The 17822-nt window shown below is 46.5% G+C and overlaps 1 protein-coding gene across 1 annotated transcript in view; it reads left to right on the top strand.

Moving 5' to 3' along the window:
• LOC111159648 (short transient receptor potential channel 2-like) overlaps positions 1-17822 on the top strand; it is a 40121-nt gene that overhangs the window by 7536 nt on the left and 14763 nt on the right. The window contains exons 4-13 of the mRNA XM_022522203.1: positions 403-558; positions 2424-2602; positions 6141-6223; positions 6466-6638; positions 8733-8805; positions 10563-10690; positions 11358-11466; positions 12391-12416; positions 14262-15010; positions 16786-16998. Coding sequence (XP_022377911.1) covers positions 403-558; positions 2424-2602; positions 6141-6223; positions 6466-6638; positions 8733-8805; positions 10563-10690; positions 11358-11466; positions 12391-12416; positions 14262-15010; positions 16786-16998 — 1889 coding nt within the window. The remainder of the gene's footprint in view (positions 1-402; positions 559-2423; positions 2603-6140; positions 6224-6465; positions 6639-8732; positions 8806-10562; positions 10691-11357; positions 11467-12390; positions 12417-14261; positions 15011-16785; positions 16999-17822) is intronic.

Genomic DNA, 17822 nt, shown 5'->3' with positions numbered 1-17822 from the left:
AATTTATGTGTTGAGAAGGTTGACCTTAGAGTTCTCTGGAGTAGAAAACTGACAAAGGCCATTGGTCTCAGCTCTGTCAGGATAGAGAGATGTCAGGCTCCTTAGCAGAGGTTAGTAGAGACAGAGATTAGCATTGCCTGCCAGAGCCAGAGGACAGAGAAGCAGCAAGTCTACTGAGTCAGGAAAGGTTTCTGGCTGGGAGGACCACCGTGAACCTTCATCTCGTCTTTCTATGGACTGAGGTGTCATCCACTTCAGTTGCTGGCTCTGTGCCCCTTGACCTTTCTGGGCCAACTAGCTCTAGAAGGGAAGAATGTCTTTTTCCCACCCAATTCCTTATACACAGTCAAGGGAACATCTTCCCATTACCTTTAAATTCTTCTCTTAACCTTTTGTCCCCAGGTAACTGTGGCTCTGCTTTCCTACAAATTGATGTGGGCCGTTCTTCCTGGTCCCTGGATAGACCTTTTGTCACCCTGCTCCCTGCAACCATGCTAATGTCCCTAGCCGACTTAAAGCAGGGGAAAAACCGCTCAGGCGTCCGCATGTTTAAAGATGGTAAGGAGAGATCTTGGGTGGCTCAGTTAGTTAAGCGTCTACCTTTGGCTCAGGTCATGATCCCAGGGTCCTAGAATTGAGCCCCATAGTGGGCTGCACATTCGGCGAGGAGTCTGCTTTTCCCCTTCCCTCTGCTCCCCCTGCTCGTGCTCGCTTGCTGTCTCTCAAATAAATTAATAAAATCTTGACAAATAAAAATGGTAAGGGAGGCAAAAGCAGAAATGGGAGAGAGACTGAACAAGAGAGTTTATGAGAAAGAGATCCAGTGATGTGAAGCTAGATGACTCACTATAGAGGGCCATGGAGCTGGGCTGGTAGGTAGGCTTGTGAGAGGGGCCTGTGCAAGAGCTCAGTTATATCTGTGGGGCATGGGGGGAGTAGTGAGTGAACAGCTGTATGGTATGTTTGTGTATGAGTTCTCTGTGGTGAGAATAGGTGATAACTGGGAATATTTATGAGCTGATCTATACTGACACATAACATGATTCGGTGGAGCCTGAGGTAGAACTCTTCTTTGTGAGTAGTGTTTTTATTTGTATAAATGTACATGAGTGTGAGTACAGTTGTCCGCCCCTGCCTGCCCCTCATCCACGGTTTCACTTTCCACGGTTTCAGTCAACCACGGCAGTCAACCACGGCCCAGAAGCACATGATACTCCTTCTGATGCAGTGTCAGAAGGTCAAGTAGTAGCCTAACTGTCACAGTGCCTAGCTACATCAGTCACCTCACTTCCTCTCACCTTGTAGGCATTTTATCATCTCACAGCATCACAAGAAAAGGGGAAAGTGTACAGTGAGATATTTTGAGAGAGAGAGAAAGAGACCACATTCACATAACTTATTAAAGTATATTGCTATAATTGTTCTATTTTATTAGTTGTTGTTAACCTGTGCCTAATTTCTAAATTCAACTTTATCATAGGTATGTAGGTATAGTGAAAAAACAGTGTGTACAGGGTTTGGTACTATCTGTGGTTTCAGGCATCCACTGAGGGTCTCAGAACATGTGCCCTGCAGATAAGGATGGACCACTGAATAAGTGGTAGTGGAGAATAATGTTTATGTAAGTGATGGAAGGCTATCGGATGGATATAATGAGGCAGTGCCCAGTGTTTCCTGAGTTCCAGTCAATGCAGATCTGTGTTCACTAGGCACTGCAGAAGAACATGAGACCTGATTCCTGGCCTCTGGGGATTTAGAGTCTAGTGAGGATTTGTCCACATTGACAACGGAGGTGTTTGTAATGTTGTGAGGGAAGACTGATACGGGAGGGGTACCTAAGGTGCGGGAGATGATGTACTACCAGACAGCACTGGGAATTAAAGGTGAGAAGGGTTTGCGGTACTGGTATATCATACTGGGAGTGAGTCTGGAGACCACAGAGTGCTGTGGAGGAGGCTGAGATCTTATGGTCCAGGAAGGGTAGATCCAGCTCAGCCAACGCACCAGGAAGGGGTCAGCTCAGACCCCAACTCTGCAGGTACCTCCTGTCAAAATGAGACATTGAGAGACCTCTCCTGGAGAGGTGCAGAATGAGGATGTGCTTGTACTGGGCACAGTATGGAACCCTGACAGAGAAGGGTGAATGTGGGAAGGCGAGGCATTGGGCATGAGCACACCTTGCCTGGCCTGCTTGGCACTGCCAGACCCCGAGCACCGAGGCCAAACGGGCCAGTTACTCGTGACCTCCATTCTTCCTTTTGTTGGAGTTTACCAACAAACTGGAGTTGTTGGAGTTTACGGTCCGTCTTTTCTTTCCTCTCCCCAGTATTGACCTTCTCGTCCCCAGTATTGACCTTCTTGTCCTCTCTCCCCGCTGTACATGCATTTCCTGTCCCTTTCATTTTCTTTCTTTTTCCCTTGAGATGATTTCCTGGCGCCAGCCTCAGGTGAGTCATGGGATCGACTTCGCCTGACCTGCTCCCAACCCTTCACACGTCAGCAGTCTTTTGGCCTGGCCTTCCTCCGGGTGTGTTCCTCCCTGGACTCCTTAGATGACCCTGTGGGAGGTCCCTCGGCCCCTGAGAGCTCTAGGCTGAGCCAGGTATGTACAATGATGGAACAAGGACTTCATATTTTTCCACTTTTTTTTTTTCAGTTTCTGGTTAGAAAGCTGGTGCTTGATTGAGGGATAGACACTCACATGCTCAAACAAAAATATAAATGAGCTTGCTACCCTTTCTTACAGGTAAGAGTGAATGCCTGTCCTCCCCTTTCACCTGTGGGAGAGTCAAGGGAGCAAGGCTTCAGTGCAGTGTCACAGCTATTGGACCACTTGTTCTTTAGCAAGAATGAAGTCTCTTTTTGGATTCAAACTTAATCTCATACTTTAGGTGTAGGCTCCTGTGGGCTATGGCTTTCACCAGACTTTTCCTTCTGGCACCTGCAAGTAAGTGAGTCCCAGGGCTCACTTACTTTCTCTCTGTCATTGTTGTTGCCTGATCCACCTGCCAGAAGAGCCCGTTAGAATCTCAGATACATGCTCTGCGATTTCATCTGTTTTCCTGCCTTCTCCCTGTACAGCACACACATACTGGTAGATAAGATGGATAAGTCTCTGGTCAGTGTACCTCCCCTCTTCTCAGCCAGTTTTCTAGTTATTTTTTTTCCTCCTAAACCCATTTGGACTCTTCCTGATTTCTTGTCCCTGGTGTCTTCATTTACCTTTCCAGTACCCTCCATCATAATTCCCTCCAAACAAGTACAAAGACAGAATCACACAAAGCTAAAGTCAGAGAATTCTAGAGGTGAAAAAATACAGAGAGATCATCAAGCCCCATTCTGCACTTCATTCTACGTCTCAGCTAGGGAAACTTCCATATTCAAATTCACACAGTGAATCAGAGCAGAGGAGGAACTAGAAATCAAGTCTCCTGTCATGTACCATAGCGCTTCCTATGCACACACTGCGTCTTTAGAAGCTCCAAACATCTGACATAGCCAAAAGTTAAGCCCCTGGAGTCAATGTCACAGGTGTCATTCCTGTCGCGGTTACTGAGAAAAACAAGAAGCTGGACATTGGGAAGAGAAAACGAAGGAGGAGATGCTTTTGCCATACAGCCTCAGGGGAGACCCAGAGAACTGAGACAAAGTAAAGCCTGGTCTGAGATTTCCTCCTCCTTCCCTGGAAGGGTTAAATATCTGCAGCAAGACCCGTGGAAGCATTTCCAGTACTCTGCTGATTCCAGCTCTGCAGCGCCTGGGCCTGAGTGAGTGGAGATACAACCCCAGGGCCTGGCCTGTCTCCCATCAAACTCAAGCTCTCTGAGATTAGGAACCTGTTTGTCTTGTTCCACACTGATTCCTGGCAGCTAGCACAGAGCGTAGAACAAAGTAGGCTTTTTGAATAACTCACCGTTCAGGGGAAAGTTGTAGATAGGAACACCATAAAATTTACCATCCAAACTCAGAGTCCCTTGGAATGCAAAAAAAAAGAGTGCTGTGAATTTTATCAAGACAGCAGTATCGTCCCAAGCAAACCAGGACATGTGGTCTCCCTAATTATGGGCTATCGCAAAAAATCATATCTCCCTAATATGGTCATCTCATTACTCTGCACCTTTAAGACCCTGCTGGGATCGAGGAGGGAGTCAGCAGCTCCGAGCCATAATGTCAGAAAGGCATTGAACATTTACAGCAGAAGCAAACATATTGCACACACCTCACATATATATGCACACATATTGTATGCAAACATACTGCACACACCTCAGTGAAACTACGGGGAAAGAGATCCCGAACCATTTCCACAAGAGAGGGTTGGCACATGGAAACGTGAGTGGTAGCACTCAGTTTTGTTATTTAAGATTTCTAAAATTCCATAGGCTTTTTTCCTACTGTGTTGTAATAATGGTGTATGATAGAATAGTGTATGATAGTGATAATAAAACATAAGGGCTTTTAGGTCTGTGAAATACGGTCTTTCGTGGCACTGGTTTTCCAGTTAGGAAACAGAAGCACAGAGAAACTTGATGATATGCCCCAGGTTACGTGGCTAAATAAGTCTTGGAGTGGATTTGAACCCATGCCACCTGACTCCACTTAACCTGTGCTTAGGAGCCCAATTCCTAATCTCACTTAAATAAACCATCTCTCCACATCCATCCAGTTGTGCTTTCAAGTAGCATTCACTGTAAAATTTATGAGACAAGGTAAAGAAAAAATAAAAACCCTGGAAAATTATTTCAAAATTACTGCTAGGTCCAAAATGAGACTGTAATGGCACTTATAAAATATTAAACAGTAAATGTGATTACTTAAATAAATAAAATGAATTGTGAATGTGAATAAAAATACTACTTCTCGTACTTAGAGAATGAGGCCAAGGTCATGCTTTATAAGAAAGATGTTTACTTTTTTTTTTTTTTTTTTTTTTTAGATGTTTACTTTTAAAAGAATCTGTGATAGGGGCACCTGGGTGGCTCAGTCAGTTAAGCGTTGGACTCTTGATTTCAGCTCAGGTCTGGATCTCAAGGTCATGGAGATAATATAGGAATTAGGAATATAGGAATTAAACCCACATTGGGCTCCATGGTAGGCAGGGAGCCTAGTTAAAAACTAATTAACTAATTACCTTATTAATTTAAAAAGATTAAAAAGAATCTGTGATAGAAGTATCTGAGCTGCAAATTAAAGAAAAATCTTTAGTTCTTTTAAATTCAAGGGAAAAAGGAAATTTGGAACAAAAAGGAAATAGGTACAGATGAATTGACAGAGATAAATTGAATATTGACAAGATAGAAACTGTGGCACATACCACATAAATCAAATCTATGTAGAAATGATCTGTTGTGTGATTATCACATGTAGACATTGAAGTAGAGAGGTTTATGAAATGCCTGGGATAGTTACATATAGTGGCTAGTGCTAGTGGCTAGGCTAATACTTGTATCTATATACGCATATACGCATACATACATACACATATCTTTCTATCAGTGACTAGAAATGGTGGCCAAATTGGTAGGTTTGTAGTTGCAGGTGAACAAAATAGTTCACAAAAGAAATCATACTGGAAATTGAACAATATTACTACATAATATTTAGAAAAGAAAAATGATAAGAATGTCCCCAAATAGTTCAAAAGAGAACTTTCAATATAGACAAACATATGGGTATACTTAGTTTCTCTCACATAGGTGTATAGAGATAAGTGGTTTGAATTTTGTACCTACAGGAATCAATTTTACATATGCACAGATTGAAGCTGCATATATATATATTTATATTATATTATATATTATATATTATTTATATTTTGAAAGCATATATATGTATGCTTTCAAAAGTTTGCACATGATTATCAGTCCCATGGCCCCATTTTTCCCGACAGCATATATTTGATCTTTCAGGATTATAACTAAATCCTTAGCATTGGGAAACTAAGTATACAAAATTACTGAATCTCGTATCTTGCAGCTGGGAGAGCGTGCGCTCACAAGCAAATGTACCACATAAAGTTATGCCGAATATACATACTTGTTAAGCGGAAGCCCTCAGGTTTGGGACTATCCCTGGTACTAGGTGGCAGTGCCCCCTGGTGGTGAATGTCTGTAGTTCATACTTCTCCATTTTCTTCTCAGGGCTCTGATGCTCAGGAGTCTAGTCCCAGCCCCTGGCTGGCTAATCCTTCCATTCGGAGGACTTTCTTCCCAGATCCCCAAACGTACGTAGCTACCAGAATGGAGGTCTCTTGTCCACTTCTCAGTTCTTTCTCCTGAAAAAAAGAAAAGCTACCGAGTCACTCACAGGCACTCACTTCCTGCTTTCTCCCCACTTGATCACATCCTGTAGACCTAACCCTATCCGTATATCAAACTGGCTTTCTTGGTTAGATGCCACTGACTTGAGGGAGCAGAATGGGGTCTCTGTTCCTAATGAAACCGAGTGATGTCTGTGTCCCTGCAGGAGCACCAAGGAAATTTCAGAGCTTAAGAATATCCTAAAGCAGCTGCAGCCAGGGCCTTTGGGCCGTTCAGCCCGAATGGTGCTTTCAGCTGCCCGGAGGTTCCCCCCCACAAGCATGGCAAGCAGGAGAACCAGCCCTTCAGAACCAGGTCCTAGTCAGCCAGCCAGCACAGGTGAGTCCCACCACCTGCCTTTGGGTCCTCACTCTCTCTAGCACCATCCTTTCTCCCAGAATCCACCACTGCTATACAAGGATGCCTTACCAATGGGACTTCATGTGGGAGAACAGACAGTTGTCAGTGTGTTGTTACCGGAAGAGAAATCAAATATTGTGTAGTATTGGCCTCGAAATCAGAAATCCTTATGTCTTCGGGCCTTAATTCCCTCATCTTCAAAGTGAAGGAATTAAACCACATAGTGTATTGGCCTCTTGCAGTATTAATGTTTTGTGATCACTTTGGTAGGACGGTTAGGTCAGGGTGGTGGTGTATGGAGTTTAATGGGGGAAATAAAGTAAGGGAATAGCACTGTTTTATCACAGAGGAAGAAAGGATTAAACACGTCAGAGCTCCTACTTTGCACCAGACATTGCTAAGGCACTTTTACTAACTTAACTATTACTTAACTATTTATAGTTTATAAATATAGTTTATGTTTTATAATAGTTACTTACCTATTACTTAACTATTTAATGTTCATAACAAACTTATGAAGTAGATACTGTTACAGTTACACTCATTTTATAGAAGAATCTGAGGTTCAGAAAGTTTCGATATTCTGAGTCACACAGCTAATAAGTGGCAAATCCAGGATTTGAACCCCGCGGTTCTTGGTTTTACCTGGTCTAGACAACAAAAGAGAGAACATGTAGCTTTCTCATTGAAAACCTTTGGTTTCACTCATTGCTTCATTGGGAAAATTTTTTTAAAAGGAAACAATTTATCTGTCATTTTAAAGAACTGAATAAATTACTGAAATAATAAGTATGTTGTCTCATTGCAGAAATAGGGTACATTGGTCACCTATGGTTGCATAAACAAATTTCCCCACAATTTGGTAGCTTACAACAGTATTTATGATTTTGCAATTTCTCATAGTTAAGAATCTGGACCTGGCTTACCAGCATCCTCTGGGTCCAGATCTGACCCAAAGCTACAGTCACGGCAAGGCTCCGCTGGAAATGATCTGCTCCCCAGCTATTGCCATGGTGCTTATAGTAGGAACCAGTTCCTCATTGGCTGTTGGACTAAGGCTTCCCTCACTTTCTTAACCATGGGAGCCTCTCCCTGGAGCATCTCATAGTGAAGCTGGCTTCATCAGAGTGCATAAACTAGAGAGCAAGAGAGAGAGTGCTAGCAAGAAGTCAGTCAGTCTGGGTCGCCTGGCTGTCTTGGTCAGAATAGCATAAGACTCTTAATCTCAGGGTTTGAGTTTGAGCCTCATGTTGGGCATAGAGATTACTAAAAAATAAATAAGCTTTAAAAAAAAAAGTAAAAAGAAAGAAGTCAGTCTTTTAGAACCTGATTACAGGAGTGGCAGCCCATCACTTTTGCCATATTCTCTTCATTCAAAGCAAGTTGTTAGATTCTGCCTAAATTCAGTGGGAGGAGGAATCAATAGGAGTCATTTCAGAAGCTGTCTACCACATGAGGAAGGAGGTAGTTTATTATTTTAAGAGACAGAAAATGGGAACTAACCTTTCGGGGTCACCCAGTCAGGGCACTGGAGCTATGAAAGCACCTTCAAAAATATTAAATCCTATATAAAGTGTTTTGGAAGTTCTGAATGGCTAGACAAATGGTTGTTGCTGGGGTTTTTTGCCACTCATTTGATAGATATTTATTGAACATCTCTATGTGCAAGGCTCCATGCTAGGTATCAGGGATGCCACAGTAAATAAAATAGCAGTGCTCTTACCCTAACTGAGAGACTTCTCCATGCCATAAAAGTAAGTCTAAAACTTCAAGTCTAATACTGTGATAAGTATTTCAAAGGCAAAGCGTGGGACGCCTGGATGGCTCAGTTGGTTCCGCACCTGCCTTCAGCTCAGGTCATGATCCCAGGGTCCTGGGATCGAGCCCCATGTTGGGCTCCCTGCTCAGTGGGGAGCCTGCTTCTCCCTCTCCTCTGCCCCTTTCCTCCTGCTCATGCTCTCTATCCTTCCCTCAAATAAATAAATAAAGTCTTAAAAGAAAAAAACAAGAAGGAACATCATATATGAGGCCTTTTTGTTAATATGCTAGATTTAATGTGTACTTCTAACACAGAGCTCAGACCAGAGGAGCAGAACTCAGAGAATCATGTGGGCAGGACAAAGAGATGGAAAGTACAAGCCTGCAGGTGAGTAGGTCAGCCTGAAAGACCCAGATCACCTCCCCAAACCTTATTGCCCTTCTACACCTGTCATTCTTCCCCCACTTGTGTCTTAGTTGGGTCAGAGCACCCTTGTGTCTGTATGTTGATCTCAGGGTCTGGACCTAAAGTGTAAATAGAGAAAAGATGTCCTTGTCCACTTGTTGCCAGTTAAATAAGGAGGGAGCTCTTTGGTGAATTAGAATCTGAATATAAGTACATTGTATCTCATGGACTTCATTAAACTCGAAATCTTTTTATGTTTCAAAGAACACTGTCAAGAAAATAAAAAGAACCCACATAATATGTGAGAAAATATTTGCATATCATATTTAATAATGAACTTGTTTCTAGACTACATAGAGAATGCTTACAACTTAACAATAAAAAGAAAACCTAATTTTTAATGAACAAAAGATCTGAATAGACTTTTCTCCAAAGAAGATATAGGAATGGCCAATAAGCACATGAAAAGAATGCTTAATATCATTAGCCATCAGAGAAAAGTACATCAAAACCACAGTGATCACACCCAGTACGATAGCTGTAATGAAAAAGAGAATAGCAGGGGCACCTGGCTGGCTCAGTCAGTAGACCATGCAACTCTTGATCTCTAGGTCATGAGCTCAAGCCCCATGTGGGTTGTAGATCTTACTTTAAAAATTAAAATTAAAAAAAAAAAAAGACAATAACAAATGTTGGCAAAGATGTGGAGAAATTGGAACTCTCATACACTGCTGATGAAGATGTAAAATATTATAATCATCCTGATAAACAGTCCGGCAGTTCATCAAAAAGCTAAACATAGTGTTACCGTATGATGCAATAATTCCATTCCTAGGAATAGACCCCAAAAACTGATAACAGGGGCGCCTGGGTGGCTCAGTCGGTTCAGCATCTGCCTTTGGCTCAGGTCATGATCTCAGGGTCCTGGGATTGAGCCTTGAGTCAGGCTCCCTGCTCAGTGGGGAGCCTTGCTTCTCCCTCTCCCTCTGCCTTTCCCCTCCCCCACTTGTACTTCTCTCTCTCTGTCTCAAATAAATAAATAAAATCTTAAAAAAAAAAAGAACTGATAATAGGGGTTCACACAAAAACATATAGACAAAGGCTCATAGCAGCATTATTCATGATCGCTGAAAGTCTAAACAGTTCAAGTGTCCATCAGCTGATGATCAGATAAACAAGATGTGTCTATTCCCACCATAGAATATTGTTCACCCATGAAAAAAGAATGAAGTACTGATGCAAGCCCCAATATGGATGCATCTTGAAACAAGCTAAGTGACAACAGTCAGTCCATAGAGACAGAAAGTAGATTAGTGGTTTCGAGGATCTGAGGCGGAAGAGAGGTGGGGGTAGTGACTACTAATGGGTTTAGGATTTCCTTTTGGGGTGATAAAAGTGTTCTGGAATTAGATAGTCACGGTAGTTACACAACCTTGTGAATATCCTAAACCTGTTGAATAGTATATTTTAATAGGATGAATTTTATTGGATATGCATTATATCTCAATAAAAAATCATTTCAAAAACCTGAAAGCAATAATAGAACTTCTGTTCTCAGATGTTCAAGGTTAAATGACTTCCCTGAGGTTGGATGCATCAAGTGGGAAAACCAGGACTCCAGCCAGGGCTTCTGGCTCCACATCAAGAAAAGAGTCCACACTCTTCCATCCAAACTCAAGGCTCCTTCAGCCCTTGTAGCCTCTTACTAATAGCTGGTCTTTAACTGTTCTTTCTTACAGGCCTTTATCCAGCTCGAACTCACGGCCCAACCAGCGGGGGATGGCAAAAGCAGGGCAAAGAGAATACCACCGACGCCAGGCCCAAAGCAGTGGGGTCCAGGATACTGCCCTGTGCCCCATTTGTGCAGGTGAGCTGCTGGGGCCCAGGGGTTATTGTGGGACTACTAATTGCAGGAGGACTAGGAGACCTGGGAACACTGCCAGGGAACATTCGAGCTTGGAACCCAGTCTTCTCCACAGTTACATACAAGTCGGTTTGGAGTACATGCTTATATTATACTGACTGAGCTGAGGAAGGGACACGGGCCCTGTCCCCAGGGGAATTATGAAACAAAGCAATAGGTAATACTGTCAGAGAGGGCCTAGCATTTCCTTCCCACCTCTTTCCCCCGTGTCCCAATTCTCTAAGTCCCTATTCAGATGGTTCTTGTTTACCAGGTCTTCTCTGATCTTGTCGGCTCATCTTTCCCAGCTGGACCAGCGGTGTTCTCAGATTGCCTTACACTTAGCCCTTCTCACTTCTGTGTTGTATCACAGTCACTTGTGGCCATAGTTTATCTTTACACCTGAACTCTACAGTCCAGAAGGAGAGGTCTAGGTTTCCGCCCCCCAGCTTCTGGCACAGTGTAAGGCCTATAGGAAACCCTTGATAAATGTTTGGCCGATTCATGACCAGACAGTGTCTGGTGTAGGATATCGAGCCAGAACAAATTTTCCCACAGAAACAGCTGCACTGGGGTGGCATCGTGCCTGGGAGCTGGCCCGACTTTGCTAACCTCCTTCTCTCCCCCTTAGGCTCCTTCAGTGTTGAGGTTCTTCCCCAGCACGCTGCCACCTGTGGAGAGATTTCCCCACCTCAGCCAGCCTCTCCCTCCTCATCACCATCTTCGTCGCAGTCCGTACTGTGGGCATCCTCCCCAGAGAGCTCACCACCTGCTTCCTGGGTCCAGTGCCCTCTCTGCCAGTTGTACTTCTCAGCAGGAGAAGTAGAAGAACATGCCAGCATGTGTGGGGAGACTCCTCAGACGTGAGCCATGAGGTGCTGTGGTTTTGATCCCCCTGCCCTCTGTGACTAACACTGGGGAGTGGAGCTCATGACAGCTGAGAAGAGCCGATAAGGGCAAGCTGTCCTCTCCCCTTCTTTGCACTCATTCCCTCGGGACTCTGTTTGAGGGCACCTCTGGGCCCAGCCTACTCTCTACTCCCAGTTGTCAAGGCTGCTGTCACCATGGCACCCTGTTCTCCCAAGACAGCTCCATCCTTTTCCCCTCTGGAACTTCTGGGGTAGAACTGGTGATCTCTCTAGGGCTTTGGGACATAATCCAGAACGCCTTCCTCTCAAGTGAGTGATGCACATCCTCGTGCCCATTTTCCTGGAAGGAAAACTGAGACCAAGTGAAATAAAAGCACTGCCTAGCAGATAAGTCTTGTGATATACTTGGAAGTCAAGAGTGATTTTTGAGCATGAGACTAACCTCCATCATCCCATGACCTTAACTCCCAGTACCCTGTGTGGGTTCCCTCCCTAGGTACGATCAGGTAACAGTGTTACTGTGTGACTTGAAGCAAGTTCTTCATTTGGACCCAGAATTAACCCTCAGTAACAGAAAATCCCCATCATCCTACTTGCAGAGCCATTCAAGGCATCAGATGGGTTGATGACTAAGGAATGGGTCTAGGCTCAGCTGCGGAACCTTGGGCAAATCCCAATCCCCATCTGTACAATAAGGCAGTTGGACCAGAGGGTCTCTAAGGTCTGCTCCACCTTTGACATTCTCAGTTCTATTCCCACCTTTCTTGAGCAACTATGTCCTCTCCCCTTTCCCAGAAGTTTCCGCTGTGTGGTACTCACCAGTTCCTCTGGTCTCCAGCGTACAGGGCAGAGGAGGAGCAGCTGGTCCTGGCAAAGGCAGGGCCCAGGGCGGGGTTTTGAACTTGAAGGTAGGAAAAAGGAAGCTGGGCACAGTCAGGGGAGCAGACAGAGCAGGAGTTAAGTCCTTCCGCCCCTACCAGCATAGGAGGGTGCAGCCATGGACCTCCTCACGGTAAGAGGCCTGCTCTCCCACTTTCCCTTATCCTGCTCCCATTTCTGGCCATAATTGATACAGCCACAGGACAGAGAGGACGTCCTAGCTGCCATGCAGGTGATGGATATTGCCTCATTGGTGGAAGAGAGCCCCTGGAGCCCCAAGCCTGGGCCCAGAGAGAAGAGTAGTGGAGGGGGCGGGGGCGCTGCTAGGCCTGGTACAAGAGAGGGATGAGACAGCTCTGAGGTACAGGTGCCATCCAAAGTAGGAGAGGACAAAGCCAGGGAAGGTTGGTGGGGGAGGAGCATTAGGATCTGCTAGGAGGCCTAGATAGAGCTGAGGGGAGGGGAAAGCCCAGGTCAAAGACCCTCCTGCATGGACATGTCTGGACCTGTCTTTCAGAGGCTCTGGGACTCTCAGAGGGATGAGCAGCTGGGAGATGAAGTCAACAAAATGGGAGCTGAGTCCTGGGCAGATAACGGCGTTAGACTCCCTATGCAGCCCTGTCCACCACTTTAACCTACCCTTTCTCAGGGTACCCACATGGGCCCACTGTGTTGGGTTCCTGGGAGGGTGGCAGCTGTAGGGAGGAAGGGGGCCCCTGGCCAGACCCAGACCTGGCCCTTCCTCACCTAAGAATCTATACAATAAAATGGTGACTAAGGAAACGTTTGTAATCTTCAGTGCTGCTGGTGTTTAAGATGGAGAAGGTGGCCATAAACGAAGGAATGTGTGGAACATAGCTCTAGAAGCTGGAATCGGATTCTCCCTTAGAGCTACCCTGTCCTGCCGACACCTTGACTTTCTAGCCCAATGATACTGATTTCCGAGTTCTAACCTCTAGAACTGTAAGAATAAATTTGTATAGTTTTAGGCCAATTTTTTTTTAAAGAAAATGATGCTTTTTTCAAATAAGACCCATTTTCTAAATACTAGTATTTCAGTAAAAGGGGTATTTATTAACAACTTAACAAATCTCTACAAGAAACTATTATTATGGTATGAAAGGATGTTTCCAAAGTGACTGATTCCTAGAAAATATGGAAATGAAATTTATCCCCTACACAGACGTAATCTTTTGGGGAACATTCATATTGTCGTTATGTAAGATGATTACATTGGATAAACCATATATACCAGAGTATAGGATGTATATTTGATGTAGAAATTAATTTCAGAGTAATACATAGCTAAAGGTGGTAGCATTGTTATTTTTCCTTCTTAAAAGACAAAATGGATTTATTTTTTTACATTATTATATTCCACATTTTGGGTGTTTTGAATTAGTAAAGATTCCAGAAATCCAAAACTAGTAATAATAATTCCTATTTGAGTTGCAAAGTAGCATCAAGGGGAGTTAAGAACACCAGCTCCTCAGCCAGACTGCCTGGGTCCCCATCTCATGTAAGTGGCTTAGCATATCTGTACCTCAGTTTCCTCTCCTGTTGAAAGGGGCATGATCACTCCTGCCTCACAGGGTTAATGTAATGAGTGAGTTGCTGTACTTGGGAAGTGCTCAGAAATGTAGCATATCTACTACATTAAGTGTACTTCAACATGTTCGTATGTGTTTGGGCAAAAGCAAAACAGTATGGTGTCTAGGCTGAGGGCTGAAAGGTGAAAGGGCAAGGGAGGCCCCAAAGCAAAGTGGAGATGGGCGGGTCCCACACAGGGGTCCCACCCTCTCCGTCCTTCATCCAGCCACAGCCCACCTGGACGGAGATCGTGAACAAGAAGCTGAGGTTCCCACCTCCACTCCTGGCCGCCATCCAGGAGGGGCGCCTGGGCCTAGTGCAGCAGTTGCTGGAGTCGGGAGTCGAAGCATCAGGCAGTGGGCCCGGTGGGCCCCTGAGGAACGTGGAGGAGGCTGAGGACCGCTCCTGGAGGGAAGCTCTCAATCTGGCAATCCAGCTGGGCCACGAGGCCATCACTGATGTGCTGTTGGCCAATGTCAAGTTTGACTTCCGGCAGATCCATGAGGCCCTGCTGGTGGCAGTGGACACAAACCAGCTGGCCGCGGTGCGGCGCCTGCTGGCCCAGCTGGAATGGGAGAAGGGCCCCAAAGTGGATACTAGGTCCTTCTCACTGGCCTTCTTTGACTCATCAATCGATGGCTCGCGCTTTGCTCCTGGTGTCACTCCCCTCACCCTGGCCTGCCAGAAGGACCTGTATGAGATCGCCCAGCTGCTCATGGAGCAGGGCCACACCATTGCCCAGCCCCACCCGGTCTCCTGCGCCTGCCTTGAGTGCAGCAATGCCCGCCGCTATGACTTGCTGAAGTTCTCCCTGTCCCGCATCAACACCTACCGCGGCATGGCCAGCAGGGCCCACCTCTCGCTGGCCAGTGAGGATGCCATGCTGGCTGCCTTCCAGCTTAGCCGGGAGCTCAGACGTCTTGCATGCAAGGAACCCGAGTTTAAGGTCGGCTTCTCATACTCCTTCCTGCCCTTGGTCCCTCATATCTGTCCTTTCACACGCAGGGTGTGGTGGGGGATCTGGGGAATGGAAAACAACAAAGATGATGAGGCCTTGTTCTATTCTCAGTAACCCTCCATTTTGTTGTTGTTGTTGTTTTAAAAAAGATTTTATTTATTTGAGACAGAGCACAAGCGGGGAGGAGGATCAAGGGAGAGGGAGAAGCAGAATTCCCCACTGAGCAGGGGGCCCGTATGGGGCTCAATCCCAAGACCCTGAGATCAGGACCTGCATAACCCTCCACTTTGATGGGGAGTTACAGAATCCCACCCTGAAGGGGGGTCTCATTCTAATGGCAGAGAGCCATCACTCTAGGGGCACTTAGTTTTATGCGGGCAGTACAAACCCCAGCCAAGGGATGCCCTGGGTCTAAGGGAGGAGGGAGAACACAGAAAAGCAGCGAGACAGAGATGACCTTCAGTGGAACCCGTCCTTTCTGAAAACCTCCTGTGAGTTCCCACAGGAGGTTTGAGTACTGTGTGCTGAGCCCCCAGGCTTGCAATCCCAAGCAGGGAAGGTCACTCCTAGCATGCCCAGCTTCACTTCGTGCCTCTGTGCAGAATGCTATATGGCTGGCAAGAACCAGAAAAGAGAGGTCAGGAGGCTACAGCTGTTGTGCTCAGGGCAGACTCCTTGCAAGAAGCAGAATTAATCTGGCTGCACAGCCAGGCGGTTTAAATACAAGTGAAGAGGGGTCAGGAGGATATTTGCAGTAGGGGTGCAGTGTAAGCAAAGGCTGTTGGGTAGAAAAAGTAGACATGGCCATGAGTGCAGAGGCCTGCACAGGACGGAGAACATGAAGGGGAAACGGGGAGGCCCAGTGGCAGGGACTCATCAGGAGCATGAATACCACTACGCCATTCAGTCCCTCACCCACCCACTGACATCCCCTATGTGCCAGGCAGACGTGGTCCCCATTCTCAAGATCACCATTCATTAGGTGGGGAAACAGACAACGCTATTGGAAGAGAGGCCGAAGGCAGGATGGGGGTCCATGCCAGCGGAGCCAAGGAGAGAGTGCGTGGCTTCATCAGAGCTGTGGAGGACTCAGAGCCCCCACTTCACAAGTAGAAAAGAGGGGTCCTTCCGAAGGACTTGCCCTCTATGCTCACAGCAGCCCCACGGAAGGAGGCAGCAGAGACTGTCATCCCACTCTCCAGCCCCTTACCCCATGTGACACCACCTGGGGGACAGTACTGGGCTTGGGCCTTGCCTCCTGCAATTCTGTCCCGGATTCACCCTGGGATTGTGGCTCTGAGTCAAACCAAGGCTAGGATGAGTAAAGTGGAGGCAAAAACCGCCCTACCCGGGTCTGCTGCTAAAATGGTCAGCTTCTCATGTAAGGTGGGTGCTCAGAAAAATGAACAAAATGAACACAAGGGAGGCCTGCAGAACAGGACGGGAAGTGGGACAGGAAACAGGGACTAGAAGGGGGAGGTACAAGGGACAGGCAAAGGCGGCAGAGGGTTTGGGCAGTAATGACTCAGTGATGAGGCAGCGGGAGCACCAGAGAAGCAAAGCTGACACAAGAGGCACCTCATAGCAAGGATGAGGGCTGTAGTGGCAGAGAAGAAAGGAACAGATGACTCAGGGGAACACCAGATGTGGGGAAGTGCCAGCCCACAGCAGGACAGAGCAGGCCCAGGCCCACTGTCGGGAGGGTGGGGCTGGCTTACTGGGGCTGGGTCCGCCAGGGTCCACGTGTACCTGTTCCTCTGCAGCCGGAGTACATTGCCCTGGAGTCACTGAGCCAGGACTACGGCTTTGAACTGCTGGGTATGTGCCGGAACCAGAGCGAGGTCACTGCGGTGCTCAATGACCAGGACGAGGACAACAAGACTGAACCCGAGGCTGAGGGCCTGGGCCAGGCCTTTGAGGAAGGCATCCCCAACCTGGCGAGGCTGCGACTGGCCATCAACTACAACCAGAAGCGGGTCAGCTAGGCCCTACCCACCTCCCCCACCCTACCCCCATCCCTGCCTGGCCACTGCTAGGTGTCTCCCTGGGCAGCACAAGTAAGTCCTCTCCCTGACTTCCTAGACTCTGATCCCAAGCACCCTTCTGTCTAGGCCCTTGGCCCTGTGGGTCTCCTCACCTCCCTCCCTTCTTACCTTTAGCCTAAAGCCCCTAACCTCTACCCAGCCCTTGGAAGTCACACGACCCACCAGGACCCTACCTTCAGCCCAGACATCTGAGTTTTACTCAGCTCTGCCTCTGACCTGTGGACTAAGTTTTGTCTAGTCATCTTCTGTTGTTAGACTTCATTATCTCCCTATTAAGCAAGATTAGATTAGATCTCCGAGGGCTTAGATACCAAGTGATTCCATTATTCCCCACCTCCTTAGTTGCCTGTCCCCATGAGCTAAAGACATGCTCCTTTCTAGCCTCCCCTCCCTCAGGTATCCAATCCCACCAGGAGCTTACCCAAAAACCTTCCTTCATAATGGCTTCCCTGGCCCTGCCCTCCAGGACACCAAACCCTACTTTCCCTGCACCTCCCCTCCTCAAGACTTGTGCCCCACTTGTCTAATAGGACAGGAACCCCTGAGGGTTCTGGGACTTGAGAACCTAGTTCTACCCATTGCTGCCTTAAATTCAAGAACGTGGGATCTGGAGGTGCCTGGCTGGCTCAGCCAGTAGAGCATTGGACTCTTGATCTCTGGGTTGTGAATTTGAGCCCCAATATTAGGTACAGAGATTATAAGAAAGAAAGAAAGAAAGAAAGAAAGAAAGAAAGAAAGAAAGAAAGAAAGAAAGA

This window comes from Enhydra lutris, unplaced genomic scaffold (assembly GCF_002288905.1).
Source record: "Enhydra lutris kenyoni isolate GAN:26980312 unplaced genomic scaffold, ASM228890v2 scaffoldscaffold68, whole genome shotgun sequence".
In the NCBI taxonomy this organism is placed as follows: Eukaryota; Metazoa; Chordata; class Mammalia; order Carnivora; family Mustelidae; genus Enhydra; species Enhydra lutris.
The sequence above is the reverse complement of the archived record's forward strand: the minus strand, read 5'-3'. Positions and strand labels throughout refer to the sequence as shown.